Genomic DNA, 20,146 nt, shown 5'->3' with positions numbered 1-20,146 from the left:
GCCACAAGGATTCAGTAAATGGTGAAGGCAACTGAAAATGAGTACGCACAATAACAGAATGTTGCTTCATAGCTGCTAGAATCCAATAAATCGCAATAGTGAATTTGCATTGAATAATGTTTATTGAACATGGCAAATAAAAGGTTTAACAATAATCATAATATAAGCTTGTTCTTCTCCCCTCCAAGTCCCTAGCTTCATGCCAAATGTGCTTATTGAGACAAAATATTTTTCTTTTTAAATGCCCTTCAATATGTCCAGAATTAAGCTATTGGGTGTCTGTGGGTGGCTGCTGTTGCTTAGGAAACAAACATATATTGGACGGGGACGATACCAGCTAAATATTCTCTTTATGACAATATCGAATCTACCTCAACTCAGTAATCACTCAGATTGTGGTGCACACTACGTAGATTGTGCTGAAGGGTGTACACTATTCAATATTAAGCACCATTATTCAGTTAATATAAAAGCTTTGCCTGAAAGCTAGGGCTCCGTTGGTGGGCCACCTCTCAGACAGGGGCGGCTCCTCCGCTAAGGCAGAGGAGTGTCTCCCCTCTGGATTTTTCAAAAAGGAAAAATAAAATGATAATAACGTACACTACCTTATTATCATTTTATATTTCCTTGTAATTGGTGTTGGAGCTGGACTGCAGGGAAGGGGCCGGAGGAGGGCTATTCCCCACAGTACGTGTGCATGTCTGCTTGGCCACCCGTGTTGGGATATGTATTCCGCAGTCATGTGTAGAACATGCTGAGGCTCCCATTCTCAGTCTGAGCAGCGAAGCAGACCACTCAGACCAATCACGACGCTGCTGTCATGTTCCTGACAGCAGTGCCATGATTGGCTGGGAGCATGTGCAGCCGGGAAGAGGATGGAGGGTAGACAAACGCGTCTCCCCTCGAAGGTGAGTGTCTTTTTTTAAAAGTGTATTTAGTATTTGAACCCCCCCCTCTTCCCAATCCAGTCCGGTCCTGTTGCACCCTGTCTCGCCCCGGTACCCCCGTTCATTGGCGGACACCACTGCTCTCAGGGCTGTGCTCTGACCTGCCAGTTACTTTCAGCCTGTCCCTTGGGGTCCCTTCTTTTCCATCCTCCCAGCCTACTGTAGCATGATTGGTTTGGAAATATGTAATTTTTAGTCCTTAACCTAAAATGCACATTTGTATGGACCCTTTGACCTTCTAATCAAGGGAGAAATGTGGCATAATATAATAAATTCCAGATGGAGCTCATCATTTATCTACTTCAAAATTTACTTTTCATGGGGGATGGAGGGAGATATTATTAAATTTATAAATACATTTCACCAATCGGGTATCAGGGGACTCCTTGGACATCAGGCAGAGTTAGGCTAATAATTCCTCTTTCCAAAGTTTCTACACACCCTACACACATATATGCACTGCATACCCACTTGTCATCCCTCTTTTACCCCTCCTACCAGCACCCCTTAAGTATGTAGTCCTAATGGAATGCATCCTCATTGTGGCCCTTCTACCCAGTCTACCTGTGTATCATGTATGCTGCTGTTGGCAACTACATGGCACTGCCTTTCCAAATCCTGTGAGTCTTGTTCACACTCCTCTATTCTGTGTGACACTGCCTACTGTGGTGCATTTGTCTGCTGCCAGGACTGAACTAAATGATAAAGTAGAATCTGTGTTTTGGAATGACTACTCCAGAAGGTCTGATCTGTACCAGCTTGTCTGTATTAAGGGAGGTGGCACCAATGATTGTGCTTACTGCTGGGTTATACAAGAAGGCACCAGGGACCAGGTATTCAAGAAGGGCAAATATCCTGTTTTTTTCTAATTTTTCAATAAAGGTACTTGGGTGAGCTTTTAGACACCTCTGGGCCCCAGACTTGCTTTCACACAGCAGTCACACAGCATTAGTGAAAAGACACAGTGCAAAAAGGACAGCTGCAACATGTGTTATATTACTGAGCACACTGCCAGGTCTTGCTTAAATTGAAAGAGAATCTTTTTACCAGATGGGCCAATACAGGGACAGTTTCTGTTGGGTAAGAGTGAAAGATAACATACACGAGTCTTCAGCACTATTATTACTTCCTCTTCCTACCGTATCATTGACCAGTATCACAAGGTAGATAAAACTTCACAGGTGGATTCTTTTTTATTTAGATTTTTGCAAACCTTACAGGATAGCTCAGAAATTAAACACTTGTCATTGAAATAAAGTTAATCTGCAGGTCAGGACTTTGAATATACAAGACTTCACCAAGAGTATATACTCAAGTGTTTGCTTATTTGATGTGGTTTGAGCGACGACTTGAAATTGGTGAAAGAAGTGCATATTTTGCCATGCATAAGAAGGGAATTCCCTAAGAAGACAAGTGTAGATATTGTTTTTTTTTAATTTGGGACTTACAGGATAATGGACCTTTTGCAGTGGAAGGAGAGAGTCCCACATGGCTTGCCGTTATGTTATTCTGGTTTAAGTTAGGTAACTGTTTTTTTCTTTTACCATTAACCTTCTATTAGACTATAATTTAGTATTTTCATTCCTTTCAATTTACACCGGCTGAGCTCACCAGAAATTGCTAATAAGCATGAAAACTTGTTCTGTATGTGCAGCATGGAACAAGTGGGGTAAACGTCTGCATTGGGTTCCACTAAGATTGTACATTCCTCCATGGTTTCTAGTGTACCTCATCTCTCAAACTACTGTAGCCTAATGGAAAGACTGATCATCTCCCAAAAAACTGTAGTATAATGGAAAAGCAGATTAGTGCACAGGGATTAGTAATCAGTGAGAACTTTCAATTTAGCGCCAAAGTAAGCTGTTGTTTGTACATCTATACATTCATGGTTTTGTCCATTCACATTCATTTAGCAGATTATATGCTATGTAACACTAATAGAAGTCTAAAAAAGGCTCTGTTTAAATAATTAAAAAAAAATCGATTTTCAAAACTACAGGTGCCTCTCAGCAAGGAAGAAGAAACTTCTGAGATAATATCAACCTCACAGGATTCAGATAAACAAGATACTTCTACACCAGTTTGTGAATCGTTCAAGTTTGAAACGGAATCTATTGCACAGGAAGGTTCAGACAGGAGACCTGGGCAAGCCATAGAAGCAACATCTGATATTACTCTTGAAGAATCTGAAAAGGTTGTTTCAGTGAGCAAGATCACAACAGTTGTGACTGAACTAGTGACTGACGCTCAGGAGAGAATAACAGCCAAACCATCCAAGGTATGTCTAAATTTTAATACAAAATTCACCTCCCAAACAGAGTTAGTCATTAGTACTTGGGCTAAAGAACATGCAAGTATAGATGATTGGGATTCAGCTAGATATTCCAAGACCACTTTTCTGTGTGGCTCTAAATAAACAATGAACTCTGGGTTAAGGCCATCAATTGATTTTGTATCACTTTGGATTGAAATTAAACTTCTCATCAATGTAGCTGACATTTTAGTTTTTTGTTTGGGTGCATTTTATAACTGTGAAGATGGGAACAGCAAGTCTCTGGTTAGAACATTGAGAAAGCTTGAGCTTCAGTACAGGCTTTGGCAGAGTGATTCCGAAATTGACTCGGTGTCATGGAAAGGGAAATATGTTGCTACAGGTTTTACCAGAAGGAACTGCGAGGGTTGATGGTTGGGATTATGAGAGATTCGGTCGTTGCTCATGTGATTATTATGGAGAGAAGTCACAGATATGGTCTCAGACAACAGCTAGAGGTTAATGGTGCCATAGTGAAATTAGCAGCAAGTGCTGGACATACTATGAACAACCGTACTCACAAATAGAGACAATGACTATTTTGAAAAAATCACATTGAGAAAGTATCAACCCAGACAGTAGAAGAAGTTATGGCAGAACCATTAGGTTGGCCTATACAATAAAGCATTCAGATTCTGGTGCTTTAACACTGGTCTTTGATCATCATTAGTGGCCATCTGGAGACGATGTATGGAAGTATTAAACAATGGGAAACAGCTCTCATATTGACAGAATATTTCATTTCTGTTTTCTTATGTCTGGAAAGGATCGCACTAAGTACTCCATGCCAAGTTTGTTGGAATACGGCCTGATGCATCCTCATTGTGGCCCTTCTACCCAGTCTACCTGTGTATCATGTATGCAGCTGTTGGCAACTACATGGCACTGCCTTTCCAAATCCTGTGAGTCTTGTTCACACTCCTCTCTTCTGTGTGACACTGCCTACTGTGGTGCATTTGTCTGCTGCCAGAACTGAACTAAATGATACAGTAGAATCTGTGTTTTGGAATGACTACTCCAGAAGGTCTGATCTGTACCAGCTTGTCTGTATTAAGGGAGGTGGCACCAATGATTGTGCTTACTGCTGGGTGATACAAGTAGGCACCAGGGACCAGGTATTCAAGAAGGGCAAATATCCTGTTTTTTTCAAATTTTTCAATAAAGGCACTTAGGTGATCTTTTAGACACCTCTGGGCTCCAGACTTGCTTTCACACAGCAGTCACACAGTATTAGTGAAAAGACACAGTGCAAAATGAAAATCTGCAACATGTGTTATATTACTGAGCACACTCCCAGGTCTTGCTTAAATTGAAAGAGAATCTTTTTACCAGATGGGCCCATACAGAGACAGTTTTTGTTGCGTAAGAGTGAAGGATAACATACACAAGTCTTCAGCACTATTATTACTTCCTCTTGCTACCATATCATTGACCAGTATCACAAGGTAGATAAAACTTCATAGGTGGATTGTTTTTGATTTAGATTTTTACAAACCTTACAGGATAGCTCAGAAATTAAACACTTGTCATTGAAATATAGTTAATCTGCAGGGCAGGACTTTGAATATACAAGACTTCACCAAGAGTATATACTCAAGTGTTTGCTTATCTGATGTGGTTTGAGCGACGACTTAAAATTGGTGAAAGAAGTGGATATTTTGCCATGCAGAAGAAGGGAATTCCCTAAGAAGACAAGTATAGATATTGTTTTTTTTATTTATTTGGGACTTACAGGATAATGGACCTTTTGCAGTGGAAGAAGAGAGTCCCACATGGCTTACCGTTATATTATTCTGGTTTAAGTTAGGTAACAGTTTTTTTTCTTTTACCATCAACCTTCTATTAGACTATAATTTAGTATTTTCATTCCTTTCAATTGACACCGGCAGAGCTCACCAGAAATTGCTAATGAGCATGAAAACTTGTTCTGTTTGTGCAGCATGGAACAAGTGGGGTAAACGTCTGCATTGGGTTCCACTAAGATTGTACATTCCTCCATGGTTTCTAGTGTACCTTATATCTCAAAATACTGTAGCCTAATGGAAATACTGATCATCTCCCAAAAAACTGTAGCATAATGGAAGGACAAATTAGTGCACAGGGATTAGTGAACTTTGAGAACTTTCCACTTATCACCAAAGTAACCTATTGTTTGTACATCTATACATTCATGTTTTGTCCATTCACATTAATTTAGCAGATTATATGCTATGTAACACTAATGGAAGTCTAAAAAAGGCACTGTATAATTAAATATTTTTTTTTCGATTTGCAAAAACTATAGGTGCCTCTGGGCAAGGAAGATGAAACTTCTGAGTTCATATCAACCTCAAAGGATTCCGATAAACAAGACACTTCTACACCAGTTTGTGAATCATTCAAGGTTGAAACTGAAACCATTGCACAGGAAGGTTTATACAAGAGACCTGGGGAAGCCATAGAAGCAACATCTGATATTACTCTTCAAGAATCTGAAAAGGATGCTTTAGTGAGCAAGATCACAACAGTTGTCACAGAACTAGTGACTGATGCTCAGGAGAGAATAACAGCCAAACCATCCAAGGTATGTCTAAATTTTAATTCAAAGTTCACCTCCCAAACAGAGTTAGTCATTAGTACTTGGGCTTAAGAACATGCAACGATAGATGATTGGGATTCAGCTAGAGAATTCAAGACCACTTTGCTGTGTGGCTCTAAATAAACAATGAACTCTGGGTTAAGGCCATCAATTGATTTTGTATTATTTTGGATTGAAAATAAACTTCTCATCAATGTAGCTGACATTTTAGTTTTTTTTTGGGTACATTTTAAAACTGTGGAGATGGGAACAGCAAGTCTCTTGTTAGAACATTGAGAAAGGTTGAGCTTCAGTACAGGCTTTGGAAGAGTGATTCAGAAATTGACTCAGTGTCATGGAAAGGGAAATATGTCGCTACAGCTTTTCCCAGAAGGAATTGCGTGGATGATGGTTGGGATTATGAGAGATTCGGTAGATGCTCATGTGATGATTAAGGAGAGAAGTCACAGATATGGACTCAGACAACAGCTAGAGTTATCAAATGTGAAAATGCAGATTACCAACATTATTAGGTGGATTATTAGCTTGCATAGAATCCTAATCAACACCCAATCTGACAGATGTGTAAATTGACTAAACAGACTTGATGAAAAGTACTTTGGAATCATCTGCAAAGAGTCCTCCTTTCTCGAAACTTGCAAAAACAATTTGATACTCCACAGTCATGGTGGTGAGAATAGGTCATTGTTCTCGGGTTGCCCATCTGATGCTTCACAAGTATGCACAGTTGCAAAATGTATAGTGCGATTTATTTCCTGAAAATCTATGGGGGCCAGACATGTAAGTTCATTCCATCAAGAAGGGGGAGTGAGTTACTATTGACATGGAGGGAGAATGATACAGTGGCCTGGAACTGGTGAGGGGCCAGTAAGGCTCCCATTTCTCGATGATATTTGTTGATCTTGGATTAAATGGGAGCCCACTTCAGGGTTGGACCCCCCTATCCTATGCCCTGTGGCCTGGCACTATGTGCCACAGGGGCCTGTTTCTTTCACATGGCAATATTATTGAAAGACATGTTTGCCACAAGGATTCAGTAAATGGTGAAGGCAACTGAAAATGAGTACGCACAATAAGAGAATGTTGCTTCATAGCTGCTAGAATCCAATAAATCTCAATAGTGAATTTGCATTGAATACTGTTTATTGAACATGGCAAATAAAAGGTTTAACAATAATCATAATATAAGCTTGTTCTTCTCCCCTCCAAGTCCCTAGCTTCATACCAAATGTGCTTATTGAGACCAAATATTTTTCTTTTTAAATGCCCTTCAATATGTCCAGAATTAAGCTATTGGGTGTCTGTGGGTGGCTGCTGTTGCCTAGGAAACAAACATATATTGGACGGGGACGATACCAGCTAAATATTCTCTTTATGACAATATCGAATCTACCTCTACTCAGTAATTACTCAGATTGTGGTGCACACCACGTAGGTTGCGCTGAAGGGTGTACACTATTCAATGTTAAGCACCATTATTCAGTTGATATGAAAGCTTTGCCTGAAAGCTAGGGCTCCGTTGGTGGGGTACCTCTGAGACAGGGGCGGCTCCTCCGCTAAGGCAGAGGAGTGTCTCCCCTCTGGATTTTTCAAAAAGGAAAAATAAAATGATAATAACGTACACTACGTTATTATAATTTTATTTTTCCTTGTAATTGGGGTTGGAGCTGGGCAGCAGGGAAGGGGCCGGAGGAGGGCTATGCACCACAATATGTCTGCATGTCTGCTTGGCCACCCGTTTTGGGATATGTATTGCACAGCCAAGTAGAGAACATGCCGTGGCTCCCATTCCCAGTCTGAGCAGCGAAGCAGACTGCTCAGACCAATCACAACGCTGCTATCATGTTCATGACAGCAGCGTCGTGATTGTCTGGGAGCATGTGCAGCCGGGAAGAGGATGGAGGGTAGACAAACGCGTCTCCCCTCGAAGGTGAGTGTCTTTTTTGAAAACTGTATTTAGTATTTGAACCCCCCATCTCCCAATCCAGTCCGGTCCTGTTGCACCCTGTCTCGCCCCGGTACCCCCGTTCATTGGCAGACACCACTGTTCTCAGGGCTTTGCTCTCACCTGTCAGTTACTTTCAGCCTGTCCCTTGGGGTCCCTTATTTTCCATCCTCCCAGCCTACTGTAGCATGATTGGTTTGGAAATATGTAATTTTGAGCCCTTAACCTAAAATGCACATTTGTATGGACCCTTCGACCTTCTAATCAAGGGAGTTATGTGGCATAATATATTAAATTCCAGATGAAGCTCATCATTTGTCTACTTCAAAATGTACTTTTCTTGGGGGATGGAGGGAGATATTAAATATATCAATGTATTTCACCAATCGGGTATCAGGAGACTCCTTGGACATCAGGCAGAGCTAGGCTAATAATTCCTCTTTCCAAAGTATCTACACTCCCAACACACATATGCACTGCATGCCCACTTGTCATCCCTCTTTTACCCCTTCTACCAGCACCCCTTACGTATGTAGTCCTAATGGAATGCATCCTCATTGTGGCCCTTCTACCCAGTCTACCTGTGTATCATGCATGCTGCTGTTGGCAACTACACGGCACTGCCTTTCCAAATCCTCTGAGTCTTGTTCACACTCCTCTCTTCTGTGTGACACTGCCTGCTGTGGTGCATTTGTCTGCTGCCAGGACTGAACTAAATGATACGGTAGAATCTGTGTTTTGGAATGACTACTCCAGAAGGTCTGATCTGTACCAGCTTGTCTGTATTAAGGGAGGTGGCACCAATGATTGTGCTTACTGCTGGGTGATACAAGTAGGCACCAGGGACCAGGTATTCAAGAAGGGCAAATATCCAGTTTTTTTCTAATTTTTCAATAAAGGCACTTAGGTGAGCTTTTAGACACCTCTGGGCTCCAGACTTGCTCTCACACTGCAGTCACACAGCATTAGTGAAAAGACACAGTGCAAAATGAAAAGCTGCAACATGTGTTATATTACTCAGCACACTCCCAGGTCTTGCTTAAATTGAAAGAGAATCTTTTTACCAGATGGGCCAATAAAGGGACAGTTTTTGTTGCGTAAGCGTGAAGGATAACATACACGAGTCTTCAGCACTATTATTACTTCTTCTTGCTACCATATCATTGACCAGTATCACAAGGTAGATAAAACTTCACAGGTGGATTCTTTTTGATTCAGATTTTTGCAAACCTTACAGGACAGCTCAGAAATTAAACACTTGTCATTGAAATATAGTTAATCTGCAGGTCAGAACTTTGAATATACAAGACTTCACCAAGTGTATATACTCAAGTGTTTGCTTATCTGATGTGGTTTGAGCGACGACTTAAAATTGGTGAAAGAAGTGGATATTTTGCCATGCAGAAGAAGGGAATTCCCTAAGAAGACAAGTATAGATATTGTTTTTTTTATTTTATTTGGGACTTACAGGATAATGGACCTTTTGCAGTGGAAGGAGAGAGTCCCACATGGCTTGCCGTTATATTATTCTGGTTTAAGTTAGGTAACTGTTTTTTTTCTTTTACCATGAACCTTCTATTAGACTATAATTTAGGATTTTCATTCCTTTCAATTGACACCGGCTGAGCTCACCAGAAATTGCTAATGAGCATGAAAACTTGTTCTGTTTGTGCAGCATGGAACAAGTGGGGTAAACGTCTGCATTGGGTTCCACTAAGATTGTACATTCCTCCATGGTTTCTAGTGTACCTCATCTCTCAAACTACTGTAGCCTAATGGAAAGACTGATCACCTCCCAAAAAACTGTAGCATAATGGAAAGGCGGATTAGTGCACAGGGATTAGTAATCAGTGAGAACTTTCAATTTAGCGCCAAAGTAAGCTGTTGTTTGAACATCTATACATTCATGGTTTTGTCCATTCACATTCATTTGGCAGATTATATGTTATGTAACACTAATAGAAGTATAAAAAAGGCACTGTATAATTAATTACCATTTCTTTCGATTTGCCAAACTACAGGTGCCTCTCAGCAAGAAAGAAGAAACTTCTGAGATAATATCAACCTCACAGGATTCAGATAAACAAGATACTTCTACACCAGTTTGTGAATCGTTCAAGGTTGAGACAGAATCTATTGCACAGGAAGGTTCAGACAGGAGACCTGGGCAAGCCATAGAAGCAACATCTGATATTGCTCTTGAGGAATCTGAAAAGGATGTTTCAGTGAGCAAGATCACAACAGTTGTCACTGAACTAGTGACTGACGCTCGGGAGAGAATAACAGCCAAACCATCCATGGTATGTCTAAATTTTAATAGAAAATTCACCTCCCAAACAGAGGTAGTCATCAGTACTTGGGCTAAAGAACATGCAACGATTGATGGTTGGGATTCAGCTAGAGATTCCAAGACCACTTTGCTGCGTGGCTCTAAATAAACAATGAACTCTGGGTTAAGGCCATCAATTGATTTTGTATCACTTTGGATTGAAATTAAACTTCTCATCAATGTAGCTGACATTTTAGTTTTTTTGTTTGGGTGCATTTTATAACTGTGGAGATGGGAACAACAAGTCTCTGGTTAGAACATTGAGAAAGCTTGAGCTTCAGTACAGGCTTTGGAAGAGTAAATTAGAAATTGACTCGGTGTCATGGAAAGGGAAATATGTCGCTACAGGTTTTACCAAAAGGAATTGCGTGGATGATGGTTAGGATTATGAGAGATTTGGTAGATGCTCATGTGATGATTAAGGAGAGAAGTCACAGATATGGACTCAGACAACAGCTAGAGGTTAATGGTGCCATAGTGAAATTAGCAGCATGTGCTGGACATACTATGAACAACCGTACTCTCAAATAGAGACAATGACTATTTTGGCAAAATCATATTGAGGAAGTATCATATTGAAGAAGTTATGGCAGCACCATTACGTTGGCCTATACAGTAAAGCATTCAGATTCTGGTGCTTTAACACTGGTCTTTGATCATCATTAGTGGCCATCTGGAGACGATATATGGAAGTATTAAACAATGGGACACAGCTCCCATATTGACAGAATATTTAATTCCTGGTTTCTTATGTCTGGAAAGGATCGCACTAAGGGCCGTATTTATACTTTTTGGCGCACAACTGCGCCAACGCAGTTGTGCGTCAAAAAATTTAACGCCATTCCAAAGCGCCATGCGGGCGTCTTATTTATGGAATGACGTTAGCCGGCGGAGCTGACTGGTGTGCGTCCAAAAAAATGACCCACACCAGGCAGCGCCGGCGTAGGGGGAAATGGAGCTTGGGCGTCAAAGAATGGGGCAAGTCGGTCTGAGGCAAAAAATCTGCCTCAACCCGATTTGCGCCATTTTTTTTTTACTCCCACCCTCCATTGACATGACTCCTGTCTTAGCAAAGACCGGAGTCATGCCCCCTTGCCCAATGGCCATGCCCAGGGGACTCCTGTCCCCTGGGCATGGTCATTGGGCATAGTGGCATGTAGGGGGGCACAAATCAGGCCCCCCTATGCCACAAAAAAAAAAAAAAAAAACTTACCTGAACTTACCTTAAGTTCCCTGGGATGGGTCCCTCCATCCTTGGGCGTCCTCCTGGGGTGGGCAAGGGTGGCAGGGGGTGTCCCTGGGGGCATGGGAGGGCACTTCTGGGCTCCTTCCGAGCCCACAGGTCCCTTAACGCCTGCCCTGACCAGGCGCTAAAAAATGACGCTAAATCGGCTGGACGTCATTTTTTTGGACCCGCCCACTCCCGGGCGTCATTTTTGCCCGGGAGTATAAATACGGCGCACATGCCTCAGAGTCATTTTTTAGACAGGAACGCCTACCTTGCATATCATTAACGCAAGGAAGGTGTCCACGCTAAAAAATGACGCAAACTCCAAGATCTTTGGCGCTAGACGGGTCTAACGCCAAAGTATAAATATGGAGTTAGTTTTGCGTCGGATTTGCGTAAAAAAGAACAACGCAATTCCGGCGCAAACAGAGTATAAATATGCCCCTAAGTACTCCATGCCAAGTTTGTGGGAATACGGCCTGGTGCAGATACAAGGAGCTTTGCGGTTCTCTAGATTATTTTGGGGAATGGTATGTGGGACACCATGGTCCTGCAGCGGCTCCCACATATTTCTCCCTGGGAACTTGGCTGCTTTAAATGGTGTTGATGTAGTCATAGGGCTGTTTAGTGGTGGGGAATATAGCTGATAGAAAATGGTTTAAAAAAAGTAAATACTGTTGCTGTACATTTGAAGTTTGATGCATTTTCTTATTTTCCTATCGTCTCACACATTTATGACTAGTATTTGTAAGTGAAATCACTGAACAACAGAAATGTTCCAAATGCTGTTTAATTTAGATACGTAACAATTAACAGGTTCACACCTATAACCCTAAAAACCAGGGCAGTATCAACATATCAAACAATAGGTTCACTCGGGAGAATAGAAAAACATAGAATAAGGTAAGACATGGTATAGTAAATAGAAATAGTTCAATGAGTAAAGGGACACAAAAAAAAGGTTGTGTAATATGTTTAAGAAGCAGCACGTGAGGTATGTCTATCAGTGCTACATTCCCCACAGAAAGAGGTAATGTGTTCTACAATATCCTGGCTTTAGTTCATGTAGAATTACGTAATGTTCCAAAATATGCTTCAGCAACATAGAACTCTCAAGAGACAGTCTTAGGTAGTAGGGAGACAGGGCATTGCATGTTTATGTTTTATTTACTGCATGCAGAACAGATTAATTGATAATAGCCCAGAAAACATGGAAGATTTTTTTTTACCATGAGTTTCAGCAGTTCTTTTTCGATCTCTCCATTTTAAGCACACAGTAGCCATCGCTGTTTCACAACATCCAGAGAAACCAAAAGGTAAACAGTAATCAAATGTGAAAATGCAGATGACCAACATTATTAGGTGGATTATTAGCTTGCATAGAATCCTAATCAATACCCAATCTGACAGATGTGTAAATTGACTAAACAGACTTGATGAAAAGTACTTTGGAAGCATCTGCAAAGGGTCCTCCTTTCACCAAACTTGCAAAAACAATTTGATACTCCACAGTCATGGTGGTTAGAATAGGTAATTGTTCTTGGGTTGCCCATCTGTTGCTTCAGAAGTATGCACAGTTGCAAAATGTATACTGCGATTTATTTCCTGAAAATCTATGGGGGCCATATATGTAAGTTAATTCCATCAAAAAGGGGAATTGAGTTACTGTTGGCATGGAGGGAGAATGATACAGTGGCCTGGAAGTGGTGCAATACAAAATGATTTCCCCCCTTGCATCCTGCAGAATGTGATGAGGAGCCAATAAGGCTCCCATTTCTCGATGATATTTGTTGATCTTGGATTAAATGGGAGCCCACATCAGGGTTGTACCTACCTATCCTAAGCCCCTGTGGCCTGGCACTATGTGCCAGGCCACAAGGGCCTGCTTCTTTCACATGGAAATATTATTGAAATACATGTTTACCACAAGGTTTCAGTAAATGGTGAAGGCAACTGAAAATGAGTACGCACAATAACAGAATGTTGCTTCATAGCTGCTAGAATCCAATGAATCTCAACAGAGAATTTGCGTTGAATACTGTTTATTGAACATGGCAAATAAAAGGTTTAACAATAATCATAATATAAGCTTGTTCTTCTCCCCTCCCAGTCCCTATCTTCATACCAAATGTGCTTTTTTAGGCAAAATATTTTTCTTTTTAAATGCCCTTCAATATGTCCAGAATTAAGCTATTGGGTGTCTGTGGGTGGCTGCTGTTGCTTAGGAATCAAACATATATTGGAAGGGGACGATACCAGCTAAACATCCTCTCTATGACAATATCGAATCTACCTCTACTCAGTAATTACTCGGATTGTGGTGCACACTACGTAGATTGTGCTGAAGGGTATACACTATTCAATGTTAAGCACCATTATTCAGTTAATATAAAAGCTTTGCCTGAAAGCTAGGGCTCCGTTGGTGGGGCACCTCTCAGACAGGGGCGGCTCCTTCGCTAAGGCAGAGGAGTGTCTCCCCTCTGGAATTTTCAAAAAATAAAAATAAAATGATAATAACATTCACTACGTTATTACAATTTTATTTTTCCTTGGAAATGGGGTTGGAGCTGGGCTGCAGGTAAGGGACCGGAGGAGGGCTATGCACCACAATAACTGTGCATGTCTGCTTGGCCAGCCGTGTTGGGATATGTATTGCACAGCCAAGTGGAGAACATGCAGAGGCTCCCTTCCCAGTCTGAGCAGCGAAGCAGACCGCTCAGACCACTCACGACGCTGCTATCATGTTCCTGACAGCAGTGTCGTGATTGGCTGGGAGCATGTGCAGCCGGGAAGAGGGTGGAGGGTAGACAAATGTGTCTCCCCTCGAAGGTGAGTATCTTTTTTTTAAACTGTATTTAGTTTTTGAACACCCCCCCTCCCAATCCAGTCTGGTCCCATTGCACCCTGTCTCGCCCCGGCACCCCTGTTCATTGGCGGACACCACTGCTCTCAGGGCTGTGCTCTCACCTGCCAGTTACTTTCAGCCTCTCCCTTGGGGTCCCTTCTTTTCCATCCTCCCAAGCTACTGTAGCATGATTGGTTTGGGAAATATGTAATGTTTAGCCCTTAACCTAAAATGCACATTTGTATGGACCATTTGACCTTCTAATCAAGGAAGATATGTGGCATAATATATTAAATTGCAGATGGAGCTCATCATTTATCTACTTCAAAATGTACTTTTCTTAGGGGATGGAGGGAGAAATTAATCCCCCACTCCAATCTTCCCCACCCTAATCCAAAACAATCTGCCAGACTCCAACTCAAAACAATCCAACCCACTCCAATCCAAAACACTCTGCCCAACTCAAATCCAAAACAAAGTAACCCACTCCAACCAAAACAATTTGCCCCACTCCAATTCAAAATAATATGTCCCACTCCAATCTGTTCCAATCCAGTCTACCCACTCCAATCCGCCCCACTTCAATCGAGAACAATCTGCCACACTCTAATCCGCCCCACTCTAATTCACCCTACTCCAATCTGCCCTACTTCAATCCAAAGCAATCTGCCCCACTCTGATCAACCCCACCCTAGTCTACCCCACTTCAGTCCAAAACAATCTGCCCACTCCAATCCACCGCACCCCAATCTGCTCCACTCCAATCCAAAACACTCTGCCCAACTCAAATCCAAAACAAAGTAACCCACTCCAACCAAAACAATTTGCCCCACTCCAATTCAAAATAATATGTCCCACTCCAATCTGTTCCAATCCAGTCTACCCACTCCAATCCGCCCCACTTCAATCGAGAACAATCTGCCACACTCTAATCCGCCCCACTCTAATTCACCCTACTCCAATCTGCCCTACTTCAATCCAAAGCAATCTGCCCCACTCTGATCAACCCCACCCTAGTCTACCCCACTTCAGTCCAAAACAATCTGCCCACTCCAATCCACCGCACCCCAATCTGCTCCACTCCAATCCAAAACAATCATCCCCACTCCAATCTAAAACAATCTACCCCGCTCCAATCTTCCCCACTCCAATCCAAAAACAATTTGCCCCACTTCAATCCACCCCACCCCATTCCAGTGCGTCGCACTCCAATCCAATTCACCTTACCCCAATTCATCCTACTCCACCCATATTCTTCCAACTGCAATCACAACAATCCATCCCACTCCACTCCAATCGAATCCACTCCACTCCGTCCACAATCCACCCCACTCCAATCCAATCCACTACAATCAAAGCCACTCCAAACCAAACCAATCTGTCTCACACCAATCTGCCACATTTCAGTCCAAAACACTCTAACCCACTTCAGTTCAAAACAATCTGTCACACCCCAATATGCCTGATTCAGATCAGCCCCAGTCCAAAACAATCTGCTCTACTCTGATCTGCCCCACTCCAGTCTACCCAATTTATTCCAAAACAATCTGCCCACTCCAATCTAAAACAATTTGCCCCACTCCAATCCTAAACAATCTGCCCTTTTTCAATCAAAAATAATCTGTCCCACTCAAATCTGCCCCATTCCAATCCACCCCACTCCAATCCGCTCCAATCTGAAACAATGTGTTCCACTCAGTACCACCCCACTGTAATATGCCCCACTACAGTCTGCCCCACTCCAATCCAAAACATTCTCCCCACTTAAATCCACCTACTCTAATCGGCTCCACTCCAATCAATCACAGTCTGCTCCACTCCAATCCAAAACACTCTACTAACTCCAATCTGCCCCACTGCAATCCAAAACACCCTGCCCCACACCAGTCTGCCCCGCTCCATTCCAAAACAATCTGCCCCACTCCAATCCAAAGCAATGTAACACACTTGAGTCCAAACTATTTTGCCCCACTCCAAACTGCCCCAAACCAGTCTACCCCACACCAATCTGCCACACTTCAATCCAAAACAATCTGCCCCACTACAATCCAAGGCAATCTTCCCCACTCCAATCCTCCCCACTCCATTCCGCTCCAATCCACTATAGTCCGCACTTCTTTAATCCACCCCACTCCAAACTAAAACAATCTGCCCACTCCATACTGCCCCACTCCAAACTAAAACAATCTGCCACACTTCAGTCTGACCCACTCTAATCAGTCCCACTCCAAACCAAAACAATCTGCCCCCTCCAATCCGCCCACTCCAATGTAAAACAATCTGCCCCACACCATTCCAAAACAATCAGCCATGCTCCAATATGCCAAACTCCAATCCATAACAATCTGCCTGTCTCTAGCCCACTCCACTCCAGTCTGCCTCACTACTATCCAGAACAATCTGCACACTCCAATCCACCTAACTCCAACCTAAAACAATCCACCCCACTCCAATCTGCCACTCTCCATTCCAAAACAATCTGTCCCACTCAAGTCTTCTGCACTCCAATCTTCCCCACCCCAATCTAAAATAATCTTCCCACTTCAAAACAATCTGCCCCACTCAAATCCAAAACAATCTGCTGACTCCAATTTGCTCCACTGCAATATAAAACAGTCTGCCTCACTCCAATCTCCCCCACTCCAACTCAAAATAATCTGTCCCACTCCAATATGCTCCATTTATATCAAAAGCAATCTGCCCCACTCCGGTCTGTGGCACTCCAATCCATACCAATCTGCCCCACACTGATCCAAAAAACCCTGCCTCACTCTAATCCAAAACAATCTGCTCCACTCCAACTCAAAACAATCCAATCCACTGCAATCCAAAACAATCTGCCCCACTCACATCCAAAACAATGTAACCCACTCCAAGCCAAAACAATTTGCCCCACTCCAATCCAAAACAATCTACCCCACTCCAATCTGCTTCAGCCCAGTCTACCCCACTCCAATCCGCCCACTTCAATCTAGAACTATTCCCAACACTCCAATCCGCCCCACTCTAGCTCACCCTACTCCAATCTGCCCCACTCCAATCCATAAAAATCTGCGCCACTCTAATCAACCCCACCCTAGTCTGCCCCACTTTAGTCTGAAACAATCTGCCCACCTTAGTCCACCCCACACCAATGTGTTCCACTCCAATCCAAAACAGTCGGCTCCACTCCGATCCAAAACAATCTGCCCACCTTAGTCCACCCCAGTCCAATCTGCCCCACTCCAATCCACAAGAATTTGCCCCACCCCACCTCAGTCCACCCCACCCCAATGCATCCCACTCCAATCCAATCCACCTCATCCCAATTCATCCTACTCCACCCAAATTTTCCCAACTGCAGTCACCACAATCCACCACACTCCACTCCAATACACCCCACAACTATTCAATCCACCCCACTCCCTCCACAATCCACCCCATTCCAATCCAATCCAATCCACTACAATCAAACCCACTCCAAACCAAAACAATCTTCATCACACCAATCTGCCGCATTTCAGTTGAATACACTCTGCTCTACTTGAATTCAAAACAATCTGCCACATCCCAGTCTGCCCCATTCAGAACGGCCCCAGTCCAAAACAATCTGCTCTACTCCGATCCGCCCCACTCCAATCTTCTCACTCCATTCCAAAACAATTTGCCCACTCCAATGTAAAAAATTTGCCCCACTCTAATCCTATATAATCTGCCCTTCTTCAATCAAAAACAATCTTCCCCACTCAAATCTGTCCCATTCCTATCCACTCCACTCCAATTCGAAACAGTCAGAAACAATGTGCCCCACTCAATACCGCCCCACTGTAATCCACCCCACTACAGTCTGCCCCATTCCAATACAAAATATCCCACCCACTTAAATCCACCTACTCCAATCAGCTCCATTCCAAGCAATAACAATCTGCCCCACTCCAATCTGCCCCACTACAAATTAAAACAACCTGCCCCACTTCAGTCCAAAATGATCTGGCCCACTCCAAACCAAAACGCTCTGCCCCACTACAATCGGCCACACTCCAAAAGAAAAAAATTGCCCCACTCCAATCCAAAACACCTAACCCAGTCCAGTCCAATACAATCCACCCACTACAATCTGCCCTGCTCCAGTCCAAAACAATCTAGCCAACTCCAATCCAAAACAATATGCCCCAGACAAATCCCAAAAAAACTTCCCCACTCCAATGTGCTCCATTCCAGTCTGCCCACTGCAATATGACACGCTCCAACACAAAACAATCTGCTCCAATCCAGTCCAAAACAATCTGCCCCCTTCTGTTCTGCCCCACTCCAGTCCAAACCAATCTGCCCCATTTGAATCCAAAACAACCTGCCCCATTCGAATCCAGAAGAATCTGTTCAATCCAGTCCACCCCACTCTAATCGTCCCCACTCCAACCCAACACAATCTGCCCCACTCTCATCCACCTTACTCAAATCCACCCCACTCCAATGTAAAACAATTAGTCCACTTCAATCCACCCCACTCCAATTCAAAACAGTGTGCCCCACTCAAGCCCATCCCACTCCAATCTGCCCCGCCCCACTCCGATTCAATCCACCTCTCCGTAATCCACAACACTACATCTCAATACACTCCACTGCAATCCACCACACTTCAAAGCAATCCACCCCAGTCCAATCTATCCCAATCCAATTCACCTCACCCCAATCAACCCCACTTCCTCCCTAGTCCACCCTACTCCAGTCCAATGCACCACAATCCACCCCACTCCAATGCAAAACAATCTGTCCCGTACCAATCTGCACCACTCCAATGCAAAACAGTCTGTCCCACTCCAAACCAAAACAATCTAACACACTCCAATCTGCCCCACTCTAATCTGCCTCACTCCAATCCAAAACAATGTGCCCACTCCAATCTGCCCCACTTCAATTTAAAATACCAATGTGCCCCACTTCATTCCAAAACAATCTGCCAAAATCCAATCTGCCATTCTCCACTCTGTCCCACTCCAATCCAAAACAGTCTGCCCTACTCTAACTCGCCCCAATCCAATGTTCCCCACTCCATCTCAGAACAATCTGCCCATTCCTATCCACCAAACTCCAAACTAAAACAATTTGCCCCACTCCTATCTGCCCCAATCCAATCCAAAACAATCTGCCCCACTCCAATCCAAAACAATCTGCCCAATTCCATTGTGCCCCACTCTGATCTAAAACAATCTTGCCTGCTCCAACCTGCCCCCACTCCAATCTATAACATTCTGCCCCATTCCACTATGCCCACTTCAATCCTAAACAATCTGCCTCACTTGAAGCTGCCCCGCTCCAATCCAAGAAATCTGCCCCACTCCAAGCCAAAACACTGTGCCACACTCCAATCCAAAACATTCTGCCCCACCCCAATCTGCTCGACTCCAATTCAAAACAATCTGCCACACTCCAATCTGCCCCACTCCATTTCAAGCAATCTACTCACTCTAATCCGCATCACTTCAATCCAAAGTAATCGTCCCCACTCCAATCCTAAACAATCTGCCCCACTCCAATCCAAAACATTCAGCTGAACTCCAATCTGCCCCACTCCAATCAACCCCACTTTTGTCTGTCCCACTCCTTTCCACCTCACCCCAATCCACCCCACACCTTCTCAATTCACCTACTGCAATCCACCACAATCCACACCACTCCAATCAAATTTACCCCACATCAATCCACTCCACCCCAATCCTATCTACCCTATCCAGTCCAACTCACCCCAGTCCAGTCCACCTCACTCCCTCCCCAATCCACCCCACTTCAATCCAGACCACCACAATCCACCCCACTTCAAACCCAAACAATCTGCCCCGCTCCAATTGAAAACAATCTGCCCCACTGCGATCCAAAATAATCTGCATCAATCCAATCTGCCCCACTACAATCCAAAACAATCTGCCCACTCCAATCTGCTTCACTCAAATCCAAAACAATCAGCCCCACTCCAATCGATCCCA

At 43.3% G+C, this 20,146-nt stretch overlaps 1 protein-coding gene across 9 annotated transcripts in view; it reads left to right on the top strand.

Annotated features, from left to right (window-relative positions):
• Positions 1-20,146, top strand: part of SYNE2 (spectrin repeat containing nuclear envelope protein 2) — a 1,823,309-nt gene that overhangs the window by 750,692 nt on the left and 1,052,471 nt on the right. For 8 of the 9 annotated variants that reach the window (XM_069207355.1, XM_069207357.1, XM_069207362.1 and 5 more), the window contains 3 exons: positions 2,947-3,225; positions 5,543-5,821; positions 9,803-10,081. In XM_069207355.1, coding sequence (XP_069063456.1) covers positions 2,947-3,225; positions 5,543-5,821; positions 9,803-10,081 — 837 coding nt within the window. The remainder of the gene's footprint in view (positions 1-2,946; positions 3,226-5,542; positions 5,822-9,802; positions 10,082-20,146) is intronic. The other variant, XM_069207360.1, reaches the window with a different exon arrangement.

Source organism: Pleurodeles waltl, chromosome 9 (genome assembly GCF_031143425.1).
Source record: "Pleurodeles waltl isolate 20211129_DDA chromosome 9, aPleWal1.hap1.20221129, whole genome shotgun sequence".
NCBI classification, from domain to species: Eukaryota; Metazoa; Chordata; class Amphibia; order Caudata; family Salamandridae; genus Pleurodeles; species Pleurodeles waltl.
This window is presented reverse-complemented; position numbering and strand designations above follow the sequence as displayed.